At 43.5% G+C, this 24,197-nt stretch overlaps 2 gene segments (V, D, J or C); both read left to right on the top strand.

The window, feature by feature from the left end:
- The first annotated feature begins 721 nt into the window (after positions 1–721).
- LOC100618726 (immunoglobulin kappa variable 1D-13-like) lies at positions 722–1,314 on the top strand. The segment is given in 2 exon segments: positions 722–770; positions 998–1,314. Coding segments are annotated over 2 exon segments (366 nt in total).
- A 12,058-nt stretch (positions 1,315–13,372) lies between these two features.
- LOC107650656 (immunoglobulin kappa variable 3-11-like) lies at positions 13,373–23,953 on the top strand. The segment is given in 4 exon segments: positions 13,373–13,553; positions 13,808–14,109; positions 21,238–21,288; positions 23,801–23,953. Coding segments are annotated over 4 exon segments (558 nt in total).
- Positions 23,954–24,197: the final 244 nt, after the last annotated feature.

The following is a 24,197-nucleotide window of genomic DNA, read 5'->3' as shown; positions in this document are numbered from 1 at the left end:
TCAATGGGAAAATTTCTTCAGTGCATCAGGATCTCCTTGGAGAGTCAGGAATGCCTCTTGTACACAAGACTCACAGGAGTAAGTGGAGTCACCAAAGGAATCCAAAGCTCAGCTTCTTATACTTTCAAAGGAGAAAGAGGAGGAACAGAGACAAAACTCAAAGATAGACATCTCCCCCCTTGAGATTCCTTTCTATTTCACTGACTTTAATATCTCTGCATCACTCTCCAGTGAATGGACAGTCATAGTACTGTCTATGGGACTTAGTATGGAGGGGAAAGACAAGCTTGTATGGTGGCTGACAGCACAGGGGCAAATGCTGGATGAACTCTCTAGAAGGGGCCAAAGAAGCCATTGGATGAATGGCTACCAGGTTGATGCTTTTCACTGGTTCCATTGTAGAACTAGGTGACTTTCAGGAGAAAACAGAAGGTTCTGACTCTCCTGGGAAATTCCATGTCAGGGTTCCACAGAGGCTGCTTTCCCTAATTTAGATCAAAGATCAGATTTCCAAAGAGGGTAAGGAAACTGAAATCTGCTCATTGAGCAGAAATCTGTCCTGCCTCCCACTCCTGCCACCCAGCTCCAAACTTCCCTCCCTCCCCACCCTCTCATTTTGCATGGCTCCTGCTGAGGAAATGAGGCCAGCTGAGGAGGGCAGCTATAAAGGGGCAGCTGGGAGGGAGCTGCTGGGGAGCCAGAGCTCAGGCACAGGGAGATGATGGGGTCTCAGGCTCAGCTGTTCTGCCTCCTGCTTCTCTGGGTCCCAGGTGAGGGAGGAAGATCAGAGACTGCCCTGAGCAATTGTTAGAGGAGTCCTGTGAAGCCCTGCTTGTCTCCTGTCCCTCTGGGGAGAATTGGGTTGTGGGTGATTGTGAGGGTCGGAGGGGCCATGTGGGTTGGCACCTGAGGACCTCACCACATTACATCAGTGATTTTTCCTGGTACTTTGGAGACATGAATGTTTGTAACTTTTTCTTTGTCCTTCTGCTTGCAGGTTCCAGAGGGGCCATTGGACTGACCCAGTCTCCATCCTCCCTGGCTGTGTCTCTAGGAGAGACGGTCACCCTGTCCTGCAGGGCCAGTCAGAGCATTGGTACCAGCATACACTGGTACCAACATCCCCCAGGCCAGGCTCTCAGGCAACTCATACGTTATGCTTCCACCGTGCAGCCTGGGATCCCTGCCCGGTTCAGTGGCAGTGGCTCTGGGACAGATTTCTCTCTTACCATCAGTGCTGTGGAACCAGAGGACATCGTAGTCTATTACTGTCAGCAGAGTAATAGTTATCCTCTCACAGTGGTTCTGCTCTGAACAAAAACCTGCCCAGGCAGCTGCTGAGGGAGCCCCCACTGTCCCAGGGGCTCTTCCTTCCCTCAAAGCTGGGGCAGCTTTTCTGGGCTGCCTCTGATGGAGGTTTCTAGGTCTCTCAGCAGGATGCTGTAACTGGGATGGGTGCTGAGCCTGGTCTCTTCCCCACCAACAATCATGGAGTGGCGCCTCTTCACTCATTGGACATCTCACCAAAGGTGGGTTTATCTCACTCATACCTGACCAAGACTCTCTTTTCCAAATCCTCATCAAGTGTTCTAGACCCTTTACATGAAGAACTGCAGTGCAGGGGGCAGAGCTACCCAGGCAGGTAGGTTGTGCAGTGGTTAGAGCCAGGCATGGAGACAAGTAGACATGAGTTCCCAACCAGCCTCATCCACTTCCTGGCTCAGATATCCTGGGCAATTCACTTAGCCTTCATTTCAGTTCTCTTGTTTCACAAAGTTGCATCAGAGCAGCACCTTCCTCCTAGGGTAGTTGTGAGGATAAGGAGAGATCTGAGGTATAAAGTGCTTAGCAGTCAGTCTGGGACTTTCTGAGCACTGCAGACACATGAGCTGTCATTATAATGATTCTGACCTCCAGTCATGGATCAGTGGTTGCACTTTATTCCCTTCTCATGGCCAGGAGGCTCTTCTTGCTTTAAGTGTGAAGTTTGTCTCTCTGTCCCTCCCACTCCTTGGCCACATTCCGTAGTTTGGTACCAAGAAGAACATGTCGTGCCCCTCTTCCTTGTGACAGCCCTTTGAATGCTTGAAGGTGCTTAATCACTCTTAGATCAATGCAAAGTTTGCTATTCTGTACCTTCAACTTATTGGCTACTTTTGCGTGGTGTGGTGCCAAGCAGATCAAATCATGATTCTCTTCCTTGTGATCACTATTGGAAGGCCTGAAGGCAATTATCCTGTTTTCCTTTGTGGGTTCTTCTCCAAGCTAAATATTCTTGTTGCCTTCGGACAGCTTTCCTTTCTCTTGGCCACTCATCCTTTCTCTCTCCAGGCTGCCTTGTCTGTCTGGACATCAGCCCATCTGTGTCCATTGAAAATGGAGTATCCAGCCATAAGAGCATCGCTTTTTTATTAGAGAAATTTTTATTTAATATTAATTATTATTCTTAGAGAAAACTCTGATAATCCTGTGATATTCCATCACAGGGTTCTAGAACTAGGGCAGGACTAGAATATTTTGGGAACCATGATGACGTGTGTCCCCACCTCTTCCCAGAGAAGTGATAGACACAAGGGACAGAGCCATGAATCTGAGGGTAGGGCTGCTCTGAGGACTCCGTGATTTGTAAGGGAGCCTTGCACAGAGAGAAGCTTTGGAATGTTATGGAGAGACTTTGATGGACCAGAATAGCAGTTAGAAGGAACAGAAAAGAACTGAAGAGGGAGAGTTGGTTTCCTGAATTCTGAGCAGGAAGAAGCTGATTTCCTGCCTCAGGGCTTGAATCCCTGATTACCGGAGGATTTTCCCACCTTTCCTTTGAACTTTGAAGACCCAGGAGTGTAGCTGTCTCTTTGGAACAAACTAACAGGGCTAGCTGAACATTTACCGCAGCTGGAAGGGCTGAGCCCTGAAATCCCCCTGAAGCAGCCTGAAACCCAATTGAGTCTCTAAGGAGCACCTGAAGAAAGACTTGAATCCATTCATTTAGATTAAGACAGCAGACAGATAGAAGAAGAGAGGAATCAAGAAGCTGTGGCTGGAGCCTTAGCCTTTGGCTGGGCTAAAGAGACTCCATATTATTACATGAGTTTGAGGCTATCTGCTCCCACTCTCCATCCCCAGCCTCTACCCTGTTCATTAAACCCCTTTGAGACAAATGCAGCCAGATCTCTTGAAGGAGAGAAAAAGGCTTCTAGGATGAAGGGTTAACTTTGGGGTGAGAATCCCTCTTTAAGCCCAAGTTCTGTCAGACCTTGGGGTGGCAGCCATTGGTTCTCGCCCTAGCTGGAGTTGACCAAGGGGGCCATTGAGGAAAAGTCAGGCATAAGCCAAGCCCTGACAAAACGCCATTTCCCTATTTTCCTTCAGTGTCTCTTTCTTGGTCACACTTGTGCTTGGCTCTTCACAGCCATTACACTCAACACTGTCAGGGCAGACATTGTCTCTCTAACAGAAGGAAGGAAGTTTCTCTCCAAGTCAACCAGTTAATCCACCAAGACTAGGGGCAAATAACATCATCTAGGGGAACCCCCCCACCCCCTGTCAAATCATTCACTATTTCCCCTTTTATTGGGAACTGATCTGGGAGAGAGAACAACTCTCAGCCATCTGCCCAGTCAGGGAGGGAAGTTCCCTGGAGGGGTTTTGTTCATTGACTCACTGGAATAACAACTTTAAACCCTCCCTCCTGGCTTCCCCTTTTACCCCTTCACATACATTTTAACTGTTTATTTGTGGTTTCACTAATGCAGAATCTAAGAAACACTGCAATCTTGGCTAAGTGTGTCTCACCAGCTTGTGCCTGAGAAATGATTAATGTGCCTGTCATTTGTAAGAATTAAATAGGTTGGAGCAAGGGAAATATATAACAATTATGAATATGCCCAAGTCAACTGGGTTTTATAGAGAAATTTAATTAATATTACAATGATTAATTAAAAAAAGAGAGAGTAAGAAAGGAATAAGTATAAAGGGCCTTAAGCCAATATGGCTTAGACCTGAGTCTTCAGAGAGAAATCAGTCAGTTTTTATTATTCACCACAAAATCTAAGCAAGGATTCTAATGACACCAGGCCAGCGTCCTTCCTCAAAGAGCCTTCCAGCCAGAGATTGTTTCAAAGGGCCTCTCTCAAGAGCCTCTAGAGGGACAGAGCCCCCTCAGAGGAGCTCCTAAAAGAGCTCTCCTTAAGAATGAGATTTCCTCCAAGCATACTTCTCCTGAAAGAGATCTATCTCAAAGGATCAGATCCCCAGAATGAGCACTCCAAGGAAAGACCCCTCCAAGGATCAGTCCTCAAGGAAATGAGCCCTCTCTCCTCATGAGATCTCTCCAAATGAGCCCCAGCTCTTCTCTGAGCTCTTATTTTTAAGGTCAAAATCCCCTATGTCACCTCCCCTAAGTCCTTACATCTACCAATCATAGTAGATGTTTTTCTAAAAGACAGCCCATTTTGAATTCACAGCTGAGTAGATTAATCTCTTTAGTAAGTCAGAAAAAAATGCTGCTGTGTCTACTAATTTCATTAAGAAAAAACCTCTGAATAAGTTTTCACCTTTTAGGTCTTAAGTACTTTCATTGATTAGCAAGGAGTTTTCTGCCCTAAAGCAGTCTTAAGTAGGGGTGGAGTAGGGATACTCCCATAGCAAAGAGTTTTCTCCCCTAACGCAGTCTTAAGTACGGAGAGATCCTCCCATATCAAGGAGTTTTCACATTCAAGTAGAATTCTCACTATCTGCTAGGGAATTTTTTCAAGTAGGGAATTGGAGGATTCCTCAATGTGGAGTAATATTTTTAACATTCATAAGTCTGTGAAATTTTAAGGTTTACACATCCCTGGCTTGCAGTCGGTGTGGGGAATCTGAATATAATACTTCTAGAGGTTTAAGCTTAAGGGAGAAAAAGGAGGGGGTATTTCACCTAAGTGGGTACATAAAAATCTTTAGGTTTAATTCTGTAAAGATGATCTTTTGGTGATATTCTGGGGGGGGGATTGAAGTGGGACATATGTGTTAATTCTGAAAGCATTTTCCTCTCATATGATCAGCTAGGCCATCTATACCACAGCTTGGACACAAATAACCTGTATAGCTGTTTGTGTGAATATTTGGGATGGAAATATCTCTAAATTTCATTGTTCGGGTATGGCACTAACACAGGCAAAGAACCATGAGGTCAGCAGAATGACTCTATAGACTTTTAGTCTGGTTGGCAGCCCAATACCCTTTCTCGTGTAATTGTTAAAGGCACTGTAAAGTATTGAAGGGGGTCCTGGGGATTCAGGAAGTTTTGTGATAGGGAATGGAGGAGTTGAAGGGAGAGAGGGAATATGGCAGCTAGTGAAGCAAAAAGAGTGAGATATCTCCTAATGAGAGGCTATCTTTGAAAATTTGGGTTCCCTAGAAATGGTCCAACTATGATAGCCTGAGGGGACGTCTTCTCTAATGATTGATGCTGAAGATATCCCAGAGCAGGTAAGCATGGACCCTCCTGAGGGACAAGCCTCCCCCCAGACTAAGGTTGTCCAGCAGGGGTCCAATAAGGACCATTTAGTGTTGAATGGCTGTCATTTGGTTCAGCTCCCTCTATGTTCCTTTGAAATGATAATCCTCTTAGCTGACTGGGGTTATTTAAACAAAGATTAATTTTAATAACAAGTTTGGATTGGGGAGGTTTCAGAGAAGAGGGAATCAGTATTTCCCTAGATTGGGTTTGAGTCTCTCTTAGCTTTTGAGTTGAGGCCAGGCCTCCCAGGCTGGTGGAGGGTTTCTTTTATTCCTGTCTTTTCTAATCTGTGCCAGCTTTCTCAAATTCAAAGTCTTATCAGTAGACAGCAAGAAGAAAAAATGGTTCTGATATTCAGAGATGGTTGAGCCTGCCTCTTCAGGTTGACGCCCCTAAAGACTTGTCTTACAGTTCAAACCACTCCCCTTAAATCCTTTTGTCTGATGACATGATCACAGGAATCCAGGTACAGCACATAGTCGGGAAAATCAGGAATAGAGGTACTTGTATCCCAAGACAGAGAGAGGCTCCTTCCACTCCGAGGGCCAGGAAAGAGAGCCCCAGAACAACTGTCACTCTTCAACTCGCTTCCCTCTCCAACTGTCACTCTTGTCAATATCTTGTCTCTAACATTCCAACTGCTGTTTATTCCACCTGAATGACAGAAAGTCCAAAACTTACTTCAGTTTTCCTTTCCACAATTGTCCCCTTTTTCTGTTGTGACCTTCCCAAGGTCACTAAGTCTATTAAATCTAATTACTAAGTACTCCCCACAAAATAATAAACTTCCCTCAATTACTCTATTCTTATTCTATGCTAACTTTATCTACCCTAAGGAATTATATGCAGAAAAGCTTGGGTAAGAGTAGTTTCAGGGTTTTATAATAAATTCGGTACAATAAATGTTTGAACAAAACCATTACAAAGAAAATTGAATCTTAGTGCTAATTCTACTTACTCCTGGTAATGTGAAGATTGGATTTGACAATCTCCTGATTGTAACAATGAAGGTACTTAGTTCTTCCTTTATTGAGAAGATTAAATTTTAATTCCCTGTGTATTTTTAGATTTTCATCCCCAAAAAGTGTTATCCCTGTATTTTGGAGTATATCTACCCATTTTAACCAGAAGAAGGTGTGAACTAACTACAAAAGGTGCAAACTAACCACCAAAAGGTATGAACACCCATTTCATGCATTGAATGTGAGCTCTGTGACTCACATGTGAAAGTGTGGGCAGTCCTGGAGAGGAACATCTGCTGTGATTGGTAGATGTGAAATTTAGGGAAGTGACACAAGAGAAAACAGTCTTTAAGTAGAGGAAACAGAGGCACACAAGGAGTGATTGTTAGAATCAGTCACTTCAGAATTGGACTTGGAAGACAGACACTTGAGGAGAGACTGGAAGACAGATACTCAGACTTGGAGTGAAGACCCTTGGCTGTGGAACTGGATCCTTGGAGGAGCTCATGCAGGAGACCTCAGACTGCTTTCCTTTTAGAAGGTCACCTTGGTGAGTGAAAGGCAGACTTAGTTTCCTTGCCTTTCTGGATTTGTTAACCTCTGAGAAAGGCCCATCGTCTTCAGAATCCTTTTCCCTGGCTGGGGCTTAAAATTTCTACCTTGCTCTGAGGAAAACAGAGCTCTCTCTCCCTCTCTCTCCCCCCTTTTGTCTCTTCCTTAAATATCTTCCCTCTATTGTAAAATAAATTACCAATAAATTACAATTTACTTTAGAAATACATATTGGGATTTAGAAATTAAATCCCTTGTGACCACCAATTAAAATATTCAAGTCCAACCGTAATATAAATTTAACACTAAGTTAAACTAATACAAACATTTTCCCTATTTTAAATATCTATAATTATTTGCAAAGTATTTATCTATATATATTTCCATTAAACACAATTTCAGCATCAGCTTTACAAGAAACAATTTAAAGTTTACTATACGCAAATACAGCTTAAATCAATTCCTAAGTATAACTGTCTATGCTATGCTGAATTTAACTTACTCCTAATCTATTCCCTACATAGAAGTATTCTCTAAGTCCGTAGTCTAGTGCTTAACCTAATCTTATATACAACACACACACACACACACACACACACACACATATATATATGCTATACTACATATTTACAGACCCTATCACTATGTTACTAACCTAATTATAGTGTATACATTATTTATAGAGATTATTTACATATAATACAATAATATACATAATTCCCTAATCTTGATGTCAGTCAAATAGAAAAAAATCTATTGATCTTTCTATTTGCCTAAGACTTTATGGAACCAACTATATACATATTTACATTTTGCATGAATATATTTTCAGACTCTTGTTTATTTAAGCAAAGTCTCCCAATATATTTCAGTTCATTATTTTGTGTTTTGTGTCTAATAGTGTTTTATTGAATGAATACTTATCAAGTTTCTTCAGATTTCCACTTCTCATGTTGACTGATGGATCTGTTCTTTCTTTCAAGTTACTTAGTGTTGCATGCTATTTCCCTGATATGTGAAATTAATTTTGTTTTATGCTTTTGCTGCACTCAGTCTTACATACAAGTCCTATTTTCCATCTGTCCTCTTCTTATTATAAACAAATTTACAAAGTTCAAAGTCTTAGCTGTCCATTTTAGCTTTTTCTTTGTTTCTTCTCTCTAGTAGCTATTAAACAAATTTACAAAGTTCAAAGTCCATTTCAGGTTTTTCTCTTTGTTTCTTCTCTCTAGCAGCTTTTCTTGATGCTTTTCCTCTGGGATGCTTTAAAATCTTTTCCTCTGGATTGACTCAAAATCCTTTCCACTGGGGTGCTTTCCCTCTGGGCCCTCTTTCCCAATTTGCAAAGCTTTTAATAAAGAAACCAACTCTGCCCCTTGAGCGCTCATGTGCTTTCATAAGGATGCATACCATTATGTCTCTGTATGTGTTACTACTGCTGCTCCAGGGTACCTTTCTCCATTAACTACCATGCTTGAACCATCTGTATATATTTCAATATTGGGATGTTCCAGAGGAGTGTCTTTTAAAACATTTCTCGATTTTTCTATTAATAACATTGTTTCCTGGCCATTATGTATGCATTCCCCTTCAATCAGCAGATCTGGAATCAACATTGCTGGATTCAATTGTTAGCAATGTTTTAAAGTGATGTTTTTGTTGCTTAATAACACAATAACTTATTGAGAAAGTCTTTGCTATGTGCAAGCTTGTAATAACGCTACAGACTTTTAGTCTGTTAGGCAGCCCAATATCCCTTCTCTCCACTTTCTGTTGGAGTGTTCTAAACACTGAGATAGTTCTGGCAATGTGTGCATCAACTTTATCATTTGTATGGACATCCCTGGAGAGTATACTGCCAAGGCAAGTAAACTCATCCTTAGTATTCAAAATTTCTCCAATTGTGTGAACTTGTGAACTTTAAATTTCTCCACCCTACTTAGATCTTACTTTATGGTGAAGATAAAATTGTAATCTCCTGATTGAACAATGAGGGTACTTAGCTCTTACTTTATAGTGAAGCTAGAACTTTAAGCTAAGTCTATTTTTAGGTCTTACTACAAAAAGGTGTTAAGTAACTAGGTAACTAAAAGGTAAATTAATCACAAAAAGGTTAAGTACAAAAGGTGAATTTAACACTGAAGTTTTAAGTAACTCAAAAGATAAAATCTAATCAAAGAAGATAAGAACTAAAGAATGTGCAGTCCTGGAGAAAAGCCTCTGATGTGATTGGTAGACATGAAAATTTAGAGGAGGGGACACAAGAGTAAAAGGTCTATATATTTCATGTCATTTCCTCTCTCCGGTACCTTTGGTGGCAGAGAGGTGGCTGGTGGCAGAGAGTCTGTCAGAGAGAGGCAGTTAAAGCTCTCAATCCTGAGACAGCCAAAGGAAAGGTTTGGTCAAGACTTTGCTCCTGAGGAAAGACTTACGTCTTTCTCCTGGTGATTGGACACCTTTCCCCCTACCAATTCCCAACTGAAGTGACCAGTTTGAGGAGACACCAAGCAGCTTCAAGGTCACCTGACAGCTCCTGGTGCCCCGAATATGGACAGTGCCCAGTGTAAACATTAAAATTTCTTAGACTTATAAATGTTGGAAATTTCACCATTGGGAAATTTCATACTTTGCCCCTTGGCATGGGAGGGTCATTCTCCTCCCTACTTAAGATTTATTTAGGACAGAAACCTTTTGCTGAACAATGGAAAGGGCTTTGACCTATGCTTAAGCATAGAACAGGAAGTTCTTTGAGTCATGATTGATTTTAGAATTGATACAATAGAGATACTTGGAATGACAGAACCAGGTCTTGGAACTTACAATCTCCACCCTACTCAGGGTAACAGGATTTAGGAAGGGCTGCAGCATAGATCAAAATTTAATTATTCCAATCTCCACCCTACTCAGGGTAACAGGATTTAGGAAGGGCTGCAGCAAAGGATCAAGATTTAATTATTTGAGAATATGACCTTTAACAGACATATGCAAAGCCACAGACCTCTGGGTGGTCCTGGGTTAAGCTAGAGCCACCATTGGCACAGGGAAGACATGGACAGTGATTGGTAGATGTGAGAACTGAGGGGAGGGAACTTGGATGGTTTCCTTAAAGATAGTGGGGTCTGAGGACTAGGGAGGTGGTTGGAGAGGTTTTGCTCTGAGAGGTTGTGCTTTGAGGAGCTTGCTCTGAAGGAAGCTGGAGGTGGAGGCCCCTGAGACTTTTCTCCATTTTGGTCACGTGAGTGATAGGGACTGATCTCTTTTCTTTGCCTCAGCTATCTAAGGGCTTGGGCCTTTTGGCCCAGCCTAAACAGAGGGGGTATTTAAGTCCTATTCCCTTCTCTCTCTCTCTCTCTCTCTCTCTCTCTCTTTCTCTCTCTCTTTCTCTCTCTCTCTCTCTCTCTTTCTCTCTCTCTCTCTCTAATACCTTTATTCCTCCTGTTTGTAATTAAACTCCATAAAAGGTTGACTGCTGACTTGAGTTTTCATTAAGGAATTACATAGCTGAATTCCTTGGCAACCTTAAATTAATATATATCAGTCTTTTAAAGTGATTTCCATGTCACACAGGTGGGGCTAGAACCAGGGCCATCCCAGCCTGAATCTCTGAGGACCCAAGGCTGCAAAGGCCTGGGTTTCCCAACTTGAGAAGGGAGGTAAGAGTAGCTAGAAATTGGACACCTTTCCCTCTTTCATCACAAAAACCCTTCCCTCGGCCATTTCCTTGTGTTATTCCCAAACTGGTCAGTTAGAATAAAGTTTGTCGTTTTCCTCAACTGACTCTAGTGTGAATGGAAACCAGTTCCAGATTGAGGGGAGAAGGTAATCCTCTCTCTCTGAGGAAAGGGGCATTAGTAGTAGAGGGAATTCAAGAAGCAGTTTGGGGTTGAGCAGCCATAGCAGAGGGGAGACTGAGGGGGGAACTACTCACTCCCCTTCTCTCCCTTGGCCAAGTTAAACAGCAGCTGCTTTAAGAAGGAAGGTCTTCACTCTTTCTCCCTCTCTTTTTACCATCAGACTATCCCTCTATTACAGTATATTATCATGCAAAATACATTTCCTTTTCATAAGAGGATAATTATATAAAACCGAAACCCGAAAATAAAACCCCAAATAAACTAAAGTGAAAAATAGCAATCTTTGATCTGCATCCAATTCCAACAGTTCTTTCTCTGGAGGTGGAAAGCATGCTTTGGCATAAGTCCTTTAGGATTATCCAGGATCATTGTATTGCTGAGAGTAGCTCAGGCTTTCACAGATGACCATTGTACGATATTGCCCTTTCTTTGTACAATCTTCTCCTGGTTCTGCTTATTTCACTCTGTATCAGTTCATGTAGGACTTTCCAACTCTTTCGGAAATCACTTCTTATAGCACAATAGTATTTCATCACCACCACATACCACATTTTGTTCAGCCATTCTCCAATGCATAAACCTCCCCTTAATTTCCAATTCTTTGCCACCAAAATAAGGTTGCTATAAATATTTTTGCACAATATTTTGTACTAGTATTTCCCCCTTTTTATGATCTCTTTGGGAAACAGACCAAGAAATTATATTACTGGATCAAAGGGTATGTGTTATTTTATTGCCCTTTGGGCATAGTTTCAGTTGGACCTCCAGAATGGTTGGCTAAATTCACAAGTCTACCAACGATGTATTAGTGCCCCAAGTTTGCCACATATCCTCCAAAATTTATCACTTTACTGTCATACTCTTCAATTTGATAGGTATGAGGTGGTGTCTCAGCATTCTTTTAATTTACATTTCTTGAATCAAGAAGGATTTATCACAAATTCTCCTATGATTATTGATAGATTTGATTTCTTCATCTGAAAAGTGTTTGTTCATATCCTTTGAGCATCTGGCATGATGTTTTTTGAAAGCACACACAGTAAGAGTAGCAAAGAGACCCCAGAGGGGAGAACACAAGTGGGAATGTTGGGAGACGGCTTATGGAACAGAGAAGAGATTGAAATCACGAGTGAGAAAGATTTCAAGAGTATGTGAGAGGCTCCTTATCTGGCAGGTCTGTGCAGAAAAAGAAAGCTTCATAGGAATGGAGACACCCCACTATTTTGCTCTAGTTAAAGAGGAGAGATGCTGGTGTGTCTTCATCCCAGATGGGTCAGTGGTGAGAGATGTGGCTGTGTGGAATAGGAGAAAAGCATCATCAGAGGACTAAAGCAAGGCAGAGATCATGTATGGTAGACATAAATGACCTTCCTTTGCTGGGAGATATGGGTGCTGGGACTGGGAAAGATAGAAACAGGGACCCAGGATGGGCTCAGTAATTGGTGACAACTGCTGAGAAGAGCTAGAACCATCCACCACTGACCTCATAGGGGAACATCAGAACAAGGCACTGCCACCAGGTCTAATACTCGTGCTGGAGCCTGGCAAGTCAGGAGCATACATTTCTGTACATTTCTGGGATTGAAGGAGGAGTTCAAATTACTTTCTAAGTACTTTAAACACATGCCCTCTCATTTGATTTTCATAATGTGGTAGGGAGCTATTATTATTCTCATTTTACATGAAATGAAGAAAGCAAATAGAGGTTAAATGACTTGCACAGGGTCACACAGCTAGTGTTGGAGACCAGAATTGAATGTGCAGCTTTTTGCAAAAGATATAACACTTTTTCCAATGTCCCACCAGCTGCCTCCAGAAACTCAGGTAAATTCTGTCTCCATGAACTTCTCTGATTCTGTGTCTTTAGAGTCTGGTTAGCCTTGAGGCTTCTAAGGGGAACTTGTGATTATCACACAGAAATGATGTTTCCCATGCTGGGTCCTCACAGCACTTGGATCAATGACAAATTTTCCTGTGTTTTAGGCACTATTAGGGGCATCATTGTAGCTCTTACGCATGAGTTAGAGGAGTAACTGGAATTCACATACTTTTCATTTCAAAGGAGAAAAGAGGACAAACAGAGAGAAAACTGAAGACGTCTCGCCCTCGACACGTTCCTTTCTGTGCCACTTAGTTCAGTTGTCCATGTACGTCTGTGCAATGACTGAACAGCCATAGCAATGTCTCTGTGACTGAGTGTGGAGGAGAAAGAGAGGGCTGGAGGCAGCTGCCAGCAGAGGGGCAAATGCTGAAGGGGCTGGAAAAGTCAGTGAAGCGATTGGCTGCCAGGTTGATGTCTTTCACTGGTTCCATTGTAGAACGATGTGAGGTTCAGGAGAAAAGAGAAGGTTCTGACTGTCCTGGGAACTTCCTTCTCAGGGTTCCAGAACGAGGCTGCTGTCCCTGACTTAGATCAAAGTTCTGGACTCCAAAGAGAGCAGCATCAGTGAAACCTGCACTCTAAGAACCTCTCTCTGCTTCCACTCCCGCCACCCAACTACAAACGCCCCCCTCCCCACCCTCTTGTTTTGCATGGCTCCTGCTGAGGAAATGAGGCCAGCTGAGGAGGGCAGCTATAAAGGGGCAGCTGGGAGGGAGCTGCTGGGGAGCCAGAGCTCAGGCACAGGGAGATGATGGGGTCTCAGGCTCAGCTGTTCTGCCTCCTGCTTCTCTGCATCCCAGGTGAGGGAGGAAGATCAGAGACTGCCCTGGGAAGTTGTTAGAGGAGTCCTATGAAGTCCTGCTTGTCTCCTGTCCCTCTGGGAAGAATTGGGTTCTGGGTGATTGTGAGGGAGGGAGGGGCCATCTGTGCCCTCATTGTCAGGAGTCAGTCTGGGTTGGCACCTGAGGATCTACCTCATATGATATCGATGATTCATCCTGGTACATTGGAGACATGAATATTTGTAACTTTTTCTTTGTCCTTCTGCTTGCAGGTTCCAGAGGGGCCATTGGGCTGACCCAGTCTCCAGCCTCCCTGGCTGTGTCTCCAGGAGAGAGTGTCTCCTTGTCCTGCAGGGCCAGTCAGAGCATTGGTAGCAGCCTGAACTGGTACCAAAAGCCCCCAGGCCAGTCTCCCAGGCTCCTCATTTATGGGGCTTCCAGCCTGCAGCCTGGGGTCCCTGCCCGGTTCAGTGGCAGTGGCTCTGGGACAGATTTCTCTCTTACCATCAGTGCTGTGGAACCAGAGGACGTCACAGACTATTACTGCCTACAACTCAGTAGTTATCCTCTCACAGTGCTCCAGCTCTGAACAAAAACCTGCCCAGGCAGCTGCTGAGGGAGCCCCCACTGTCCCAGGGGCTTCTCCTTCCCCCACAGCTGCGACATGGGCAACTTGTCTGGGCTGCCTCTGAGGGCAGTTTGTAGGTCTCACAGGAGGCTGCTGGGACTGGGATGGGTGCTGACTCTGGTCTCTTCCTGTGAGAGGGACAAATCCAGAGACTTTTGAACATGGAAAAGCCTGGAGAAATTATAAAGATTCCATGAGCAGCAGGAAGCATTTGGAATCTTGGGAAAGCAACAGCTGAGGAAGAGGCAGTTGGTCTGTGCTCTCTTGACTGGAGTCCTCCTGAGGAGAAGGTCAATCTCTGACTGGATCCTGATCTCAGAAATCTTCTTTCCCTGAACCTGATCACCATCCTGCCATACTAGTGAGAAGGACAGAGAGCTGGAGAGGAAAGGAGTCCACCAGAGGTTTCTCCAAACCTCCCTTTACTGCTGTCTTGGGGACGCCTGCTGGGCAGGGCCAACAGCCAGGGTTCACCACTGTGAACCTCGCAGGATCTCAGGCCACCAAGCCTGGGTTATCTAACTGTAGGGGGAAGAGTTTGGGCAGCTGGAAGCCCCTGTTCCCTCTTCCCTCCTGACCCCAATTTGCCAGATAGTCAACCTTATCCTTCATCCCCCTTGTTAGAGTAAACTTATTAACAAACTTAACTGACTCAAGTCTGAGGGACGGGCAGTTACAACTGAAGGGGGGGAGAGAGAAGTGATCTTTCTCCCCAGATGAAGAAGGCTGCTCCTGAGGAGGAGGGAACAGGCAGGTTTAGTGGGGAGCCATAACTAAAGAGGATCAGAAGGGGAAAAACAGCAGACTCGCCCTCCTTCTACCTCTTGGTTCAAGACCAACATCAACTCCTCCTCCCTTGGTCCTTGGAACTTGAGGGAGGGAAGACTCCATTCTCTCCCTCTCTTCTCTCCCCACAATAAAACCCCTCTATTACATTCCCCACCAACAAACATGGAGAGGTACCTCCTCAATCATTGGACGTCACCCCAAAGGTGGGTTTGTCTCACTCACAGCTGACCAAGACTCTCCTTTCCAAATCCTCAACAAGGACTCTTAAAGCCTTAGCATGAAGACCTGCAGTGGGCATTGGGGGCTGGGTGGGGGCAGAGCTACTTAGCGATCTGGGAGGTGCAGTGGTTAGAGCCAGACAAGGAGTCAAATAGACCTGACTTCAAATCCAGCCTCAGACACTTCATACCTAGATCATGGGGGCAAATCACAGAACCCTCTTTACAATTTTCTCATCTGAAAAGTGGGTGTCATGAGAGCACCCACTTCCTGGGGTTGTTGGGAGGATAAAGAGAGATCCAAGTTATAACATCCTGAGCAGCCAGCTTGGCCCCTGGGAAGACCTACAGAAAAGCCAGCTGTCATCATGAGTGCTGTTAACATTTCCCTCCAGCCACAGGCTCTCAGTTGCTCTTCACCCCATTCCCATTGGCAGGGAATCTGCGCTTGCTTTGAGTATAAACTTTGCCCCCCTCTGGGTTCCCCTCATTGGCCACATTTCAGTGGGTGGCTAAGTCGCACTTTCTCTTTTTGACAGCCCTTTGAGCACTTGAAGGTCATCATCACATTTTCCCATATTGGTCCTTCTTCAGGCCAAGCATCTCTGCTAACTTCAAACAGGCTCCCTTACTCTTGACCCAGTCTGGTCCTTCCCTATCCTGGCTCCCTCCGTGTGGCTGGACACCAGATCCTCTAAATTCGTTCTAAAATGGGGCACCCAGAAAGGAGAGGATTATTCCAGAAATGTTGAAAGCAGGACAAGCCTAGAACAACTTTGGGCCCATCATGCTGTGTGTTCCCCACCTACTGGCAGAGAGAATTGAGAAACACAAAGGACAGAAATAAACTTCTCAGGGTTATTAGAGCTTTTTCATGAAGACCTGTAGTGCAGGGGGCAGAGCTACCTATGCTGTTAGGTGGTGCAGTGGTTAGAGCTAGGCATGGAGACAAGTAGACATGAGTTCCCAACCAGCTTCAGAGACTTCTTGGCTATAATAATTAAAATGGTGGAAGATATAAATTATGATAGATATATGAGAGAGTGAGTAAATTTGACCACTGAAATATGTTTCACAACAGTGTTTTGTTTTAAATCAAAATATAAGGTGGTCGCCAGGGAAATATTCCCAATTATTCAAATACCGAAGTCAACTGGGTTTTATAGAGAATTTAATTTATAATACAATGAGGAATTAAAGAAAAGAGAGAAAGAGAGAAATAAGGAAGTAAGTACGAAGGGCCTTAAGCCAACATGGCCTAGACCTGAGTCTTAAGAGAGAGAGAATCAGTCAGTCTTTTATCACTCACCACAAGATTTGTCTTAGGCAAGGATGTCTGGGGAACAGTGTCTCTCCAGAGGGAGTTCCAACCAGAGTCAGCCTCCCAAGGGACTTCTTCTCAAGAGATCTTCAAAGGGCCTCCTCCAAAAGGATCTATCTCCAAGGACCTAAGTATCTAAGGATCTCCAAGCCTCCAAGCCTCCAAGGATCCCTTGCTCAAGAGATTCCTTTTCTTATAGAGGAGGATTTTTCCTATGTCACCTCCCCTAAGTTCTTCCATCTACCAATCACCATAGATGTTTTCTAAAAGACAGCCCATCTGAATTCCTGCTAGGTCGACTAATCTCCTCAGTAAGTCTGAACCAGAGAAAACACAGCTGAGTCGACTAATCTCATTAAGAGAAAACTTGCCTGACCCTTTTAGGTACCTAGCATCCCATTGTATCAATTCTAAAAACAGGCATGGCTCAAAGAACTCCTTGCCTCATCATAAGCATGGGTCCAAGTACTTTCATTGTTTAGCAAGGAGTTTTCTCCCCTAAAGCTGTCTTAAGTGCAGGTGGAGTAGAGGTCCTCCCATTTCTGATCCTGGTGAGTTCTCACATCAAAATAAGGAATGTTTCTAGGAGGAATGTGGAAATTTTTAACATTCACAAGTCTGAGAAATTTCAAGATTTACATGGCTCAGATATGCTGGGCAATCACCTAGCCTTATTTCAGTTCTCTCATCTCACAAAGTTGCATCATAGCAGCACCTTCCTCCTGGGGTAGTTGGGAGAATAGAGGGAGATTTGAGTTATAAACTGCTTAGCACTTATTGAGCAGTACAGACATGGAAGTTATCCTCATAATCATTCTGACCTCGGTTATGGATCAGTGGCAATTAGTGGATTACTAGCCTAACAGGCCACAAGATGGCACACGTAATTGTCTTTTAGGAAAGGGCAGGGTTAATGAGCAGAAAAAGGGGTCAATGAGCAGAAAAAGGGGTTAATGAGGATGCACAACAGTAATAGTGGTGAAATGGAGTCTGCTCTATGCTGCAAGATGGCATTCCTTATGTAAATTAAGATGGCTGCTGCTATTTCTTTTCTTTTTTTAAACCCTTACCTTCCATCTTGGAGTCAATACTGTGTATTGGCTCCAAGGCAGAAGAGTGGTAAGGGCTAGGCAATGAGGGTCAAGTGACTTGCCCAGGGTCACACAGCTGGGAAGTGTCTGAGGCTAGATTTGAACCTAGGACCTCCCGTCTCTAGGGCTAGCTCTCAATCCACTGAGCTACCCAGCTGACCTTGGCTGCTGCTATTTCTAATGGTGGGAAACAGCACCCAGAACACAAGTCCTTGCCAATCCCAGGCCTCCCCCTCACTTATCTCAGAAATGATGGTCAATTAGTAATCCACGATGCCTCAGAAGAGTCGATTGGATCATGGTTGCTGTGGTTATGTGGTTGCTGGTAATGGTGATCACAGAGCCCCAGAGAGGCATTCCATTGCTCCTGCCCAATGTCTGGAAGTGAGGTCAAAGATCCCCTGAGCGTCCAACTGGAAGGCCCCGAACATCCAGTTCTGTTGTTTTGGCCTACAGACCTCCAGCACAGTGTCTACACTACACTACAGCAAATGTTTTGTCTTTAGCTACTGCACCTGGCCGTGCAGGAGCCAAGGATGAAAAGTCCTTCTAGGCATGCAGCCTCAGACTTCTCTGTATGCAGCTGCATGCAGCCACGTGTCATCAACAATGGCCATGCGTGTCAGTGCTGACATGGATGTCATAGGTTTACCATCAAGGCTCTAGGTCTATCTACACCATCAGCCAGCCATCTCCAGTGAGAATTCATTGACAAGGGAAGGTTTGAAAATAATAGAGATACTCTTATCGGCTGGTACGTTTGTAAAGGTATCCTCTATTTTCTTTCCAGCATGACAGTTGGATAAGAGATCTGATCCTGGAGCAAACGAGAAAAATATGAACAGGAGCCTGAGGAGGAGAGAACTATTGAAGCCAGACAACCTCCAGGAAGTGATGCAGAGCGAAAGGAGCAGAATCAAGAGACTGATACACTGTGGTACGATCAAACCTAATGGACTTCTCCATTAGTGTCAATGCAATGTCCCTGAACAATCTGCAGTGATGTACAAGGAAAAAAAAAACTATCCTCAAGCAGAGGACAAACTGAGGGAGTAAAAACACCAAGAAAAAGCAACTGGTTGACTACAGAGGATGAGGGGAGATGATCGAGGAGAGACGCTAAATGAGCACCCTAATGCAAATACCAACAACAAGGAAATGGGTTCAGAGCAAGGACACATGTGATACCCAGCGGAATCGCGCGTTGGCTAGGGAAGCGTGGCAGGGGGAGGGGGAAGGAAAAGAAAATGATCTCTGTTTCCAATGAATAATGTATGAAAATGACCAAATAAAATGTTTTAAAAACAAAACAAAACAAAACACAAAAGAATAAATAATATCCTGAAAAAAAAAGAACTATTGAAGCCAGGTTGTATTAGATAGTTGGTTTGGGTGTTACAGGGGAATGGAAAAAGAATGGATTCTCTTCATTAAACCTGCCTTTTACTACCCTCTATTAACTGTCTTGTAGATGAACTTCTTTTGAGGAAAGAAAGAAATCAGCTGTCTCCCTCGTCCACTGTGACTATTTCCTTCACTCACCATGAAGTTTTCTGAGGATAAATGAGAATCTTTATTCTAAGAATTATTGACAGGGTAAAACAAGAAGATATCTGAAGAGTTAGGGTCTTAAGGAAAGAGGAGAAAGGAGGCCCCTGTCTGTCTAAATCTTTCCTTCCCCTCTCTCCAAAGTTGAGAGACCCAGACCTGACATCTTGGCCTCTGAGAGGTTCAAGTTTGGTGAATCCTGGTCTATGTCACATGTGATAATTAAAATGTTTGGGAGAAAGGGAAATATATATAAATCAATTATGACCACTGAAATATGTTTTCTACTGTGTCTTGGTTTTATATAAATATAAGATGGTTGCCACGGAATATATTCCCAATTTATGAATATCCCAAGCCAACTGGGTTTTATAGAGAAATTTAATTTATAATACACTGATTAATCAATAGAAAAAGAGAGAAAGTAAGAAAGGAATAAGAATGAATAAACAGTCAGTTGGTTTTATCACTCACCCAAGATCTCTCTAGGTAAGGCTTCTCATGCCAACCTCAGGCTCCACCTTCAAGAGAGCCTCCTTTCAAGAAATGTTTCCAGAGAATTCTCCTCCTTCAGAGCCAGCCTTCTCTCCTGGTCCTCCAACAGATCAACCTCCTCAGTCCTCCTTCAGAGCCACCTCGCTCAGAGCAAAACCTCCTCCTAGCAAAACCTCCCAGAGCAAAAAAAAACTCTCTTCTCCCTGTCCTCAGGCCCCACTATCTTTAAGGAAACCATCTAAGTTCCCTCCCCTCAGTTCTCACATCTACCAATCACTGTCCATGTCTCCCCTGTGCCAATGGTGGCTCTAGTTTAACCCAGGACCTCCCAGAGGTCTGCCCCCCTTTGCACATGTCTATTGAAGGTCATATTCTCAAATAATTAAATCTTGATCTTTGCTGCAGCCCTTCCTAAATCCTGTTACTGTAAGTAGGGTGGAGATTGTATTTTCCAAGACCTGGTTCTGTCATTCCAAGTATCTCTATTGTATCAATTCTAAAATCAATCATGACTCAAAAAACTTCCTGTTCTATGCTTAAGCATAGGTAAAAACCCTTTCCATTGTTTAGCAAAAGGTTTCTGTCCTAAAGTAGTCTTAAGTAGGGAGAAGAAGGATCCTCCCATGCCAAGGGGTTTCACATTCCAGTGGAGTTTTTACTATCAGTAGGAAATTTTTTCCAGTATGAAATTTCCCAATGGTGAAATTTCCAACATTCATAAGTGTAAGAAATTTTAAGATTTACACACGGCAGAGGAATGTCTAGACCCAGAGTGTCAAGGAACTGTGAGAGATCTTGTTAGGGCTGCTTCTTATTCTTCTCAGGTTTATGCTACACTTCTTGGGATCTTTGAGGGGGGGTACTTCAAGGAAGTATTTAGTCTAATGCTCAGGATCCAGTGTTAAATAAGGCTTTTCCCTTTGTTAGAGAGGGAGAGAGAGCGAGAGAGAGAGAGAGAGAGAGAGCAAAGGCAATGGTTTCCACTCTTAGAATCTCCTCCTCCTTCCAGATTCTAATCATCTTCAGCCCCTCCCCCCATTGTGGGTGAGAAGCCTCTGTAGTTTTCCAGACTGTCATTCAAGTACTTGGATTAGACCTCTATCACACAGGGGCCAGGGTTTGTCTGGGAAAAATTGACTCTTATTTGCTGGGCACAGAGATCAGCTATTGGAGGTGTGTGATGAGGAGAGAGACAGGAAATTACGGGGATTAGTAGTGGCTGACAACTACTGAAGAGCTATTAAGCACAGTGTAAGGGTTAGAAATTAATGGTTTGCCTGAAATATGTGAAAGTGATAATGATGGTGGTTGATGATTTGAAGTATTATTGCTCAAAGTTGAAGTGACCTTTAACAGCTTTTATTTACAAAAGAGGTGGAAAGAGTGAAAGTAGAGAAATACCAAAGGATAGAGAAGACATTAGCCTATCTAACTAAATATTGCCCTGGTGTTTGACTCATCCAGGACTTGTTGACCTTCAACCAGAATTAAACTTTCTCCAGAAGACAGGAAGGGAAAGCCAGCTATTCACTCACGCAAGTTCCCTTGTGAGAGAGGCTGGCACTAGAGAAAAAGTGCCAGACTGAAGAGTGTATGAAATTGATCACCTCAGCGGGGGAGGGGCCACAGGAGTGAAATTCCTGAGAAGACTCTGGCTGGGAGAGCAGTGAGGGTCTCTCTGTCTTGAGACATTGAAGAGAGAAGGTGGATAATGATGCTGTCCTGAGGGTTACACATTTTTCCTGCTGGTGACTGGAAATCTTTCCCTCCAATACTCCCTAAATTGAAGGGACTTTCTGAAGAGAAACCTGAGCAGACTTTCCCTCAGCTTCTGTTGCCCATGGGTGAGTCAACCTGACTTTTCTCTCAGGGGATGCTCAGGCTGCCAAGGCCTGAGTTCCCCCCAAACTCAAAGAGGGAGGAAAAGGGTTTAGATAGAGACAGGGACCCCTTTTCCCCACTTTACTTTTCCCCATTCTTCCCTACCCTCTATTCCTTTTGTATTACCTGATTGAGTTAACATAAAAGTTATCTGTTCCCCAAGCTGAGTGTGAGTGAATGAATCTAGGGGAGACCTTTGGGTCTCGAGTAGTTTAGGGAGAGGGACAAGAACAAACTGAGCAGTTTTAACTAAGGAGGGAAGGCAGAAGGGGGGAAGTCTTCAAACCCCTCTCTTGTCTCTGAGCCAACCCATTACATCTACTGTCTCCTCTGTACCCCACTTTGAGGGAGGGGGTCTTCTCTCTTTCCTCCTCTTCATACCAAGTTCCCAAGGGATACAAAACTTCACTTGAAAAAATTTTTTTTAAAAACACCCTCCAAGAGGGAGATCAAGGTGACGACTGAAGTCGAAGGTAGCTCCTGAGGCCAACTTTCTTCCTTGAGCCTATCTTCTTCCTTAAGCTGACTTCCTTCTTGGAGTTGACTTCCCTAGCCCTATAAATTCAGGGCCTTTTATAGTGATTTCTTGTTCCTTCCCTTTTTCACAAGGGCCAATCATGGCTTCCAAATTGCCCAGCACTGCCCAGGGGGCAATGTTTGTGGGAACTACTTCTCACCTTCTGGAGACTTGAATACTCATCAAAAAAGGTTCACAGATTCCTGGCTGATTGAAGTATGAATTCTCATTTCCTGGCTTATTGAGTTTCTGAGTGTGTGAATTCACTAAGTGCTTTGCAAGCTCCTTCATCTAGTTCAAGCTTTTGTTGATTCAATGAAAAGGTAGACAAAGGAAAATTAATCCTAGCTTTACAATCTAGTGAGGTACTAAGTAGGGGTACTTAAGTTATTGTTAACCAAAGTATTAACTCCTACTAGGCAAAGAGAATAAAGGATTCCCTTCCACCATAGCCAGACATGCCCCATTGGACATGAGAAAGGACGAATGATAAAGAGAAGTTCTAATAGCCCAAATGGAGCCATGGCATGGTCAGGACCCCAAACCGCTGAGCCTGTGGAGGGGCCTCTAGTGAGATCACTGTTGACCGAAGGGTAACATTATGGCCCATGTGGGGAAACTTTTCTTTCACACATATAACCTTCTGAATTGTAGGTGCTTTGGAAAGGAATTTTTTGGTTTCTCTGTTTGGATGGAAATTCAGATCTTGAAATTCCCAGATCATCTGTAGAATCAATAAGGAAGAAAACTGAGTTTTCCTTAGTGTATAGAGAAGCTTGGCTTCTTATAATTCCTCCTTCCTCTTTTTTTTAAACCCCTATCTTCCATCCTGGAATCAATACTAAGTATTGGTTCCAAGCCAGAAAAACAGTAAATTACTAGGCAAATGGGGCAAAATGACTTGCCTGGGATCATAGAGCTAAAAAATGATCAGATTTGAACCTCACTCCTCCTATCTCTAGGTTTGGCTCTCAATTCACTGAGTCATCTAGCTTTCCCCTGTAGTTCCATTTGAGGAAGAAATGAATCAATTAATTTGACACTGTTTAGGTAAGGGAGTTTTTTCCTCTGAAAAGTTTTTATATGACCAGTTGTCTCTCTTCCTTTGTGGGGAATGAGAATGAGTGTGATTCTGGGAGACAGAAAGACCATCTATTCCACCATTTGTCCTGATGTAGTCTTTCTTGGTATCTGAGGATTTAATTCACAATATTATAACAGTGATGTGTCTATCCATGCATCCAATAATTTGTTACTTTACGATTGGCTTTTATGATTTGCAGGTGTCAGAGGGATCATTCAACCCCCAGCCACCTCATCTATGTCTCCAGGAGAGAGATTTATTATGTCCTGTAGGGTCAGTCTGAGCAATTAGCTATAACATACTGTTGTGTTAAGAATTTATTTAGCTTTCATTATGTATAGTTGGGAAAATCATGAACCCCTAAAACTACATTACCCAGAATGCTTTTCCCTTTGTGCATGTTTGTATCTTCAAGTAATTGTTTATAAGTTTTGTAGCTCCTCCCATTCTCTCTCTTCTCTCACAGCTAGGGCTGGGCTAGTTAGCTTTTTTTTACTTTAGTTATTATTAATAAACTTTAAAAAACATAATAGTTATTATATACTAATTTTAATCTTTACATTTTGGCAACAACTTTGGAAAATGAATTCTCAAATTTTAAGTCAGATAGCTTTTTTTAGTAACAATAGAAAGTTTGCCCAGTCTCTGTTCATCATGAGGGCCCAGTGACCGGGTCTCCCTGCACTCTCCCAGCACCACTGTCTGCTGCTACTGTTGCCTGTGCTGCTACTGCCACTGCTGTTGCAGTACTCTTCCTGCTGCCTTCCAGTTTTGACCAAACACTATGTAGGTGGGCCTCCCCCAACCTGCAACATCCAGACCCAGCATAAGAACCTGCCATTCTGAACCACCTTTTCCCACAGAGAGTGACATGTTAAAAATAAAAACAAAAAACCTTCCACCTTCAATCCCTTAGGCCACCCTCCCCCACCCCACATGGGTTTTCTAGCATGCCCTAACCAATTTTCAGCACAGAGAAGTAAAACTGTCCTATTTAGTAGCACCCCTTCTAGTTTTCCAAGCCAAATTTTTTAATCTGACCTTTGGCTCCTGGCTTGCAACTCAGGATTTTTTCACAGGAAGGGGAACC

This window comes from Monodelphis domestica, chromosome 1 (genome assembly GCF_027887165.1).
Source record: "Monodelphis domestica isolate mMonDom1 chromosome 1, mMonDom1.pri, whole genome shotgun sequence".
NCBI lineage: Eukaryota > Metazoa > Chordata > Mammalia > Didelphimorphia > Didelphidae > Monodelphis > Monodelphis domestica.
This window is presented reverse-complemented; position numbering and strand designations above follow the sequence as displayed.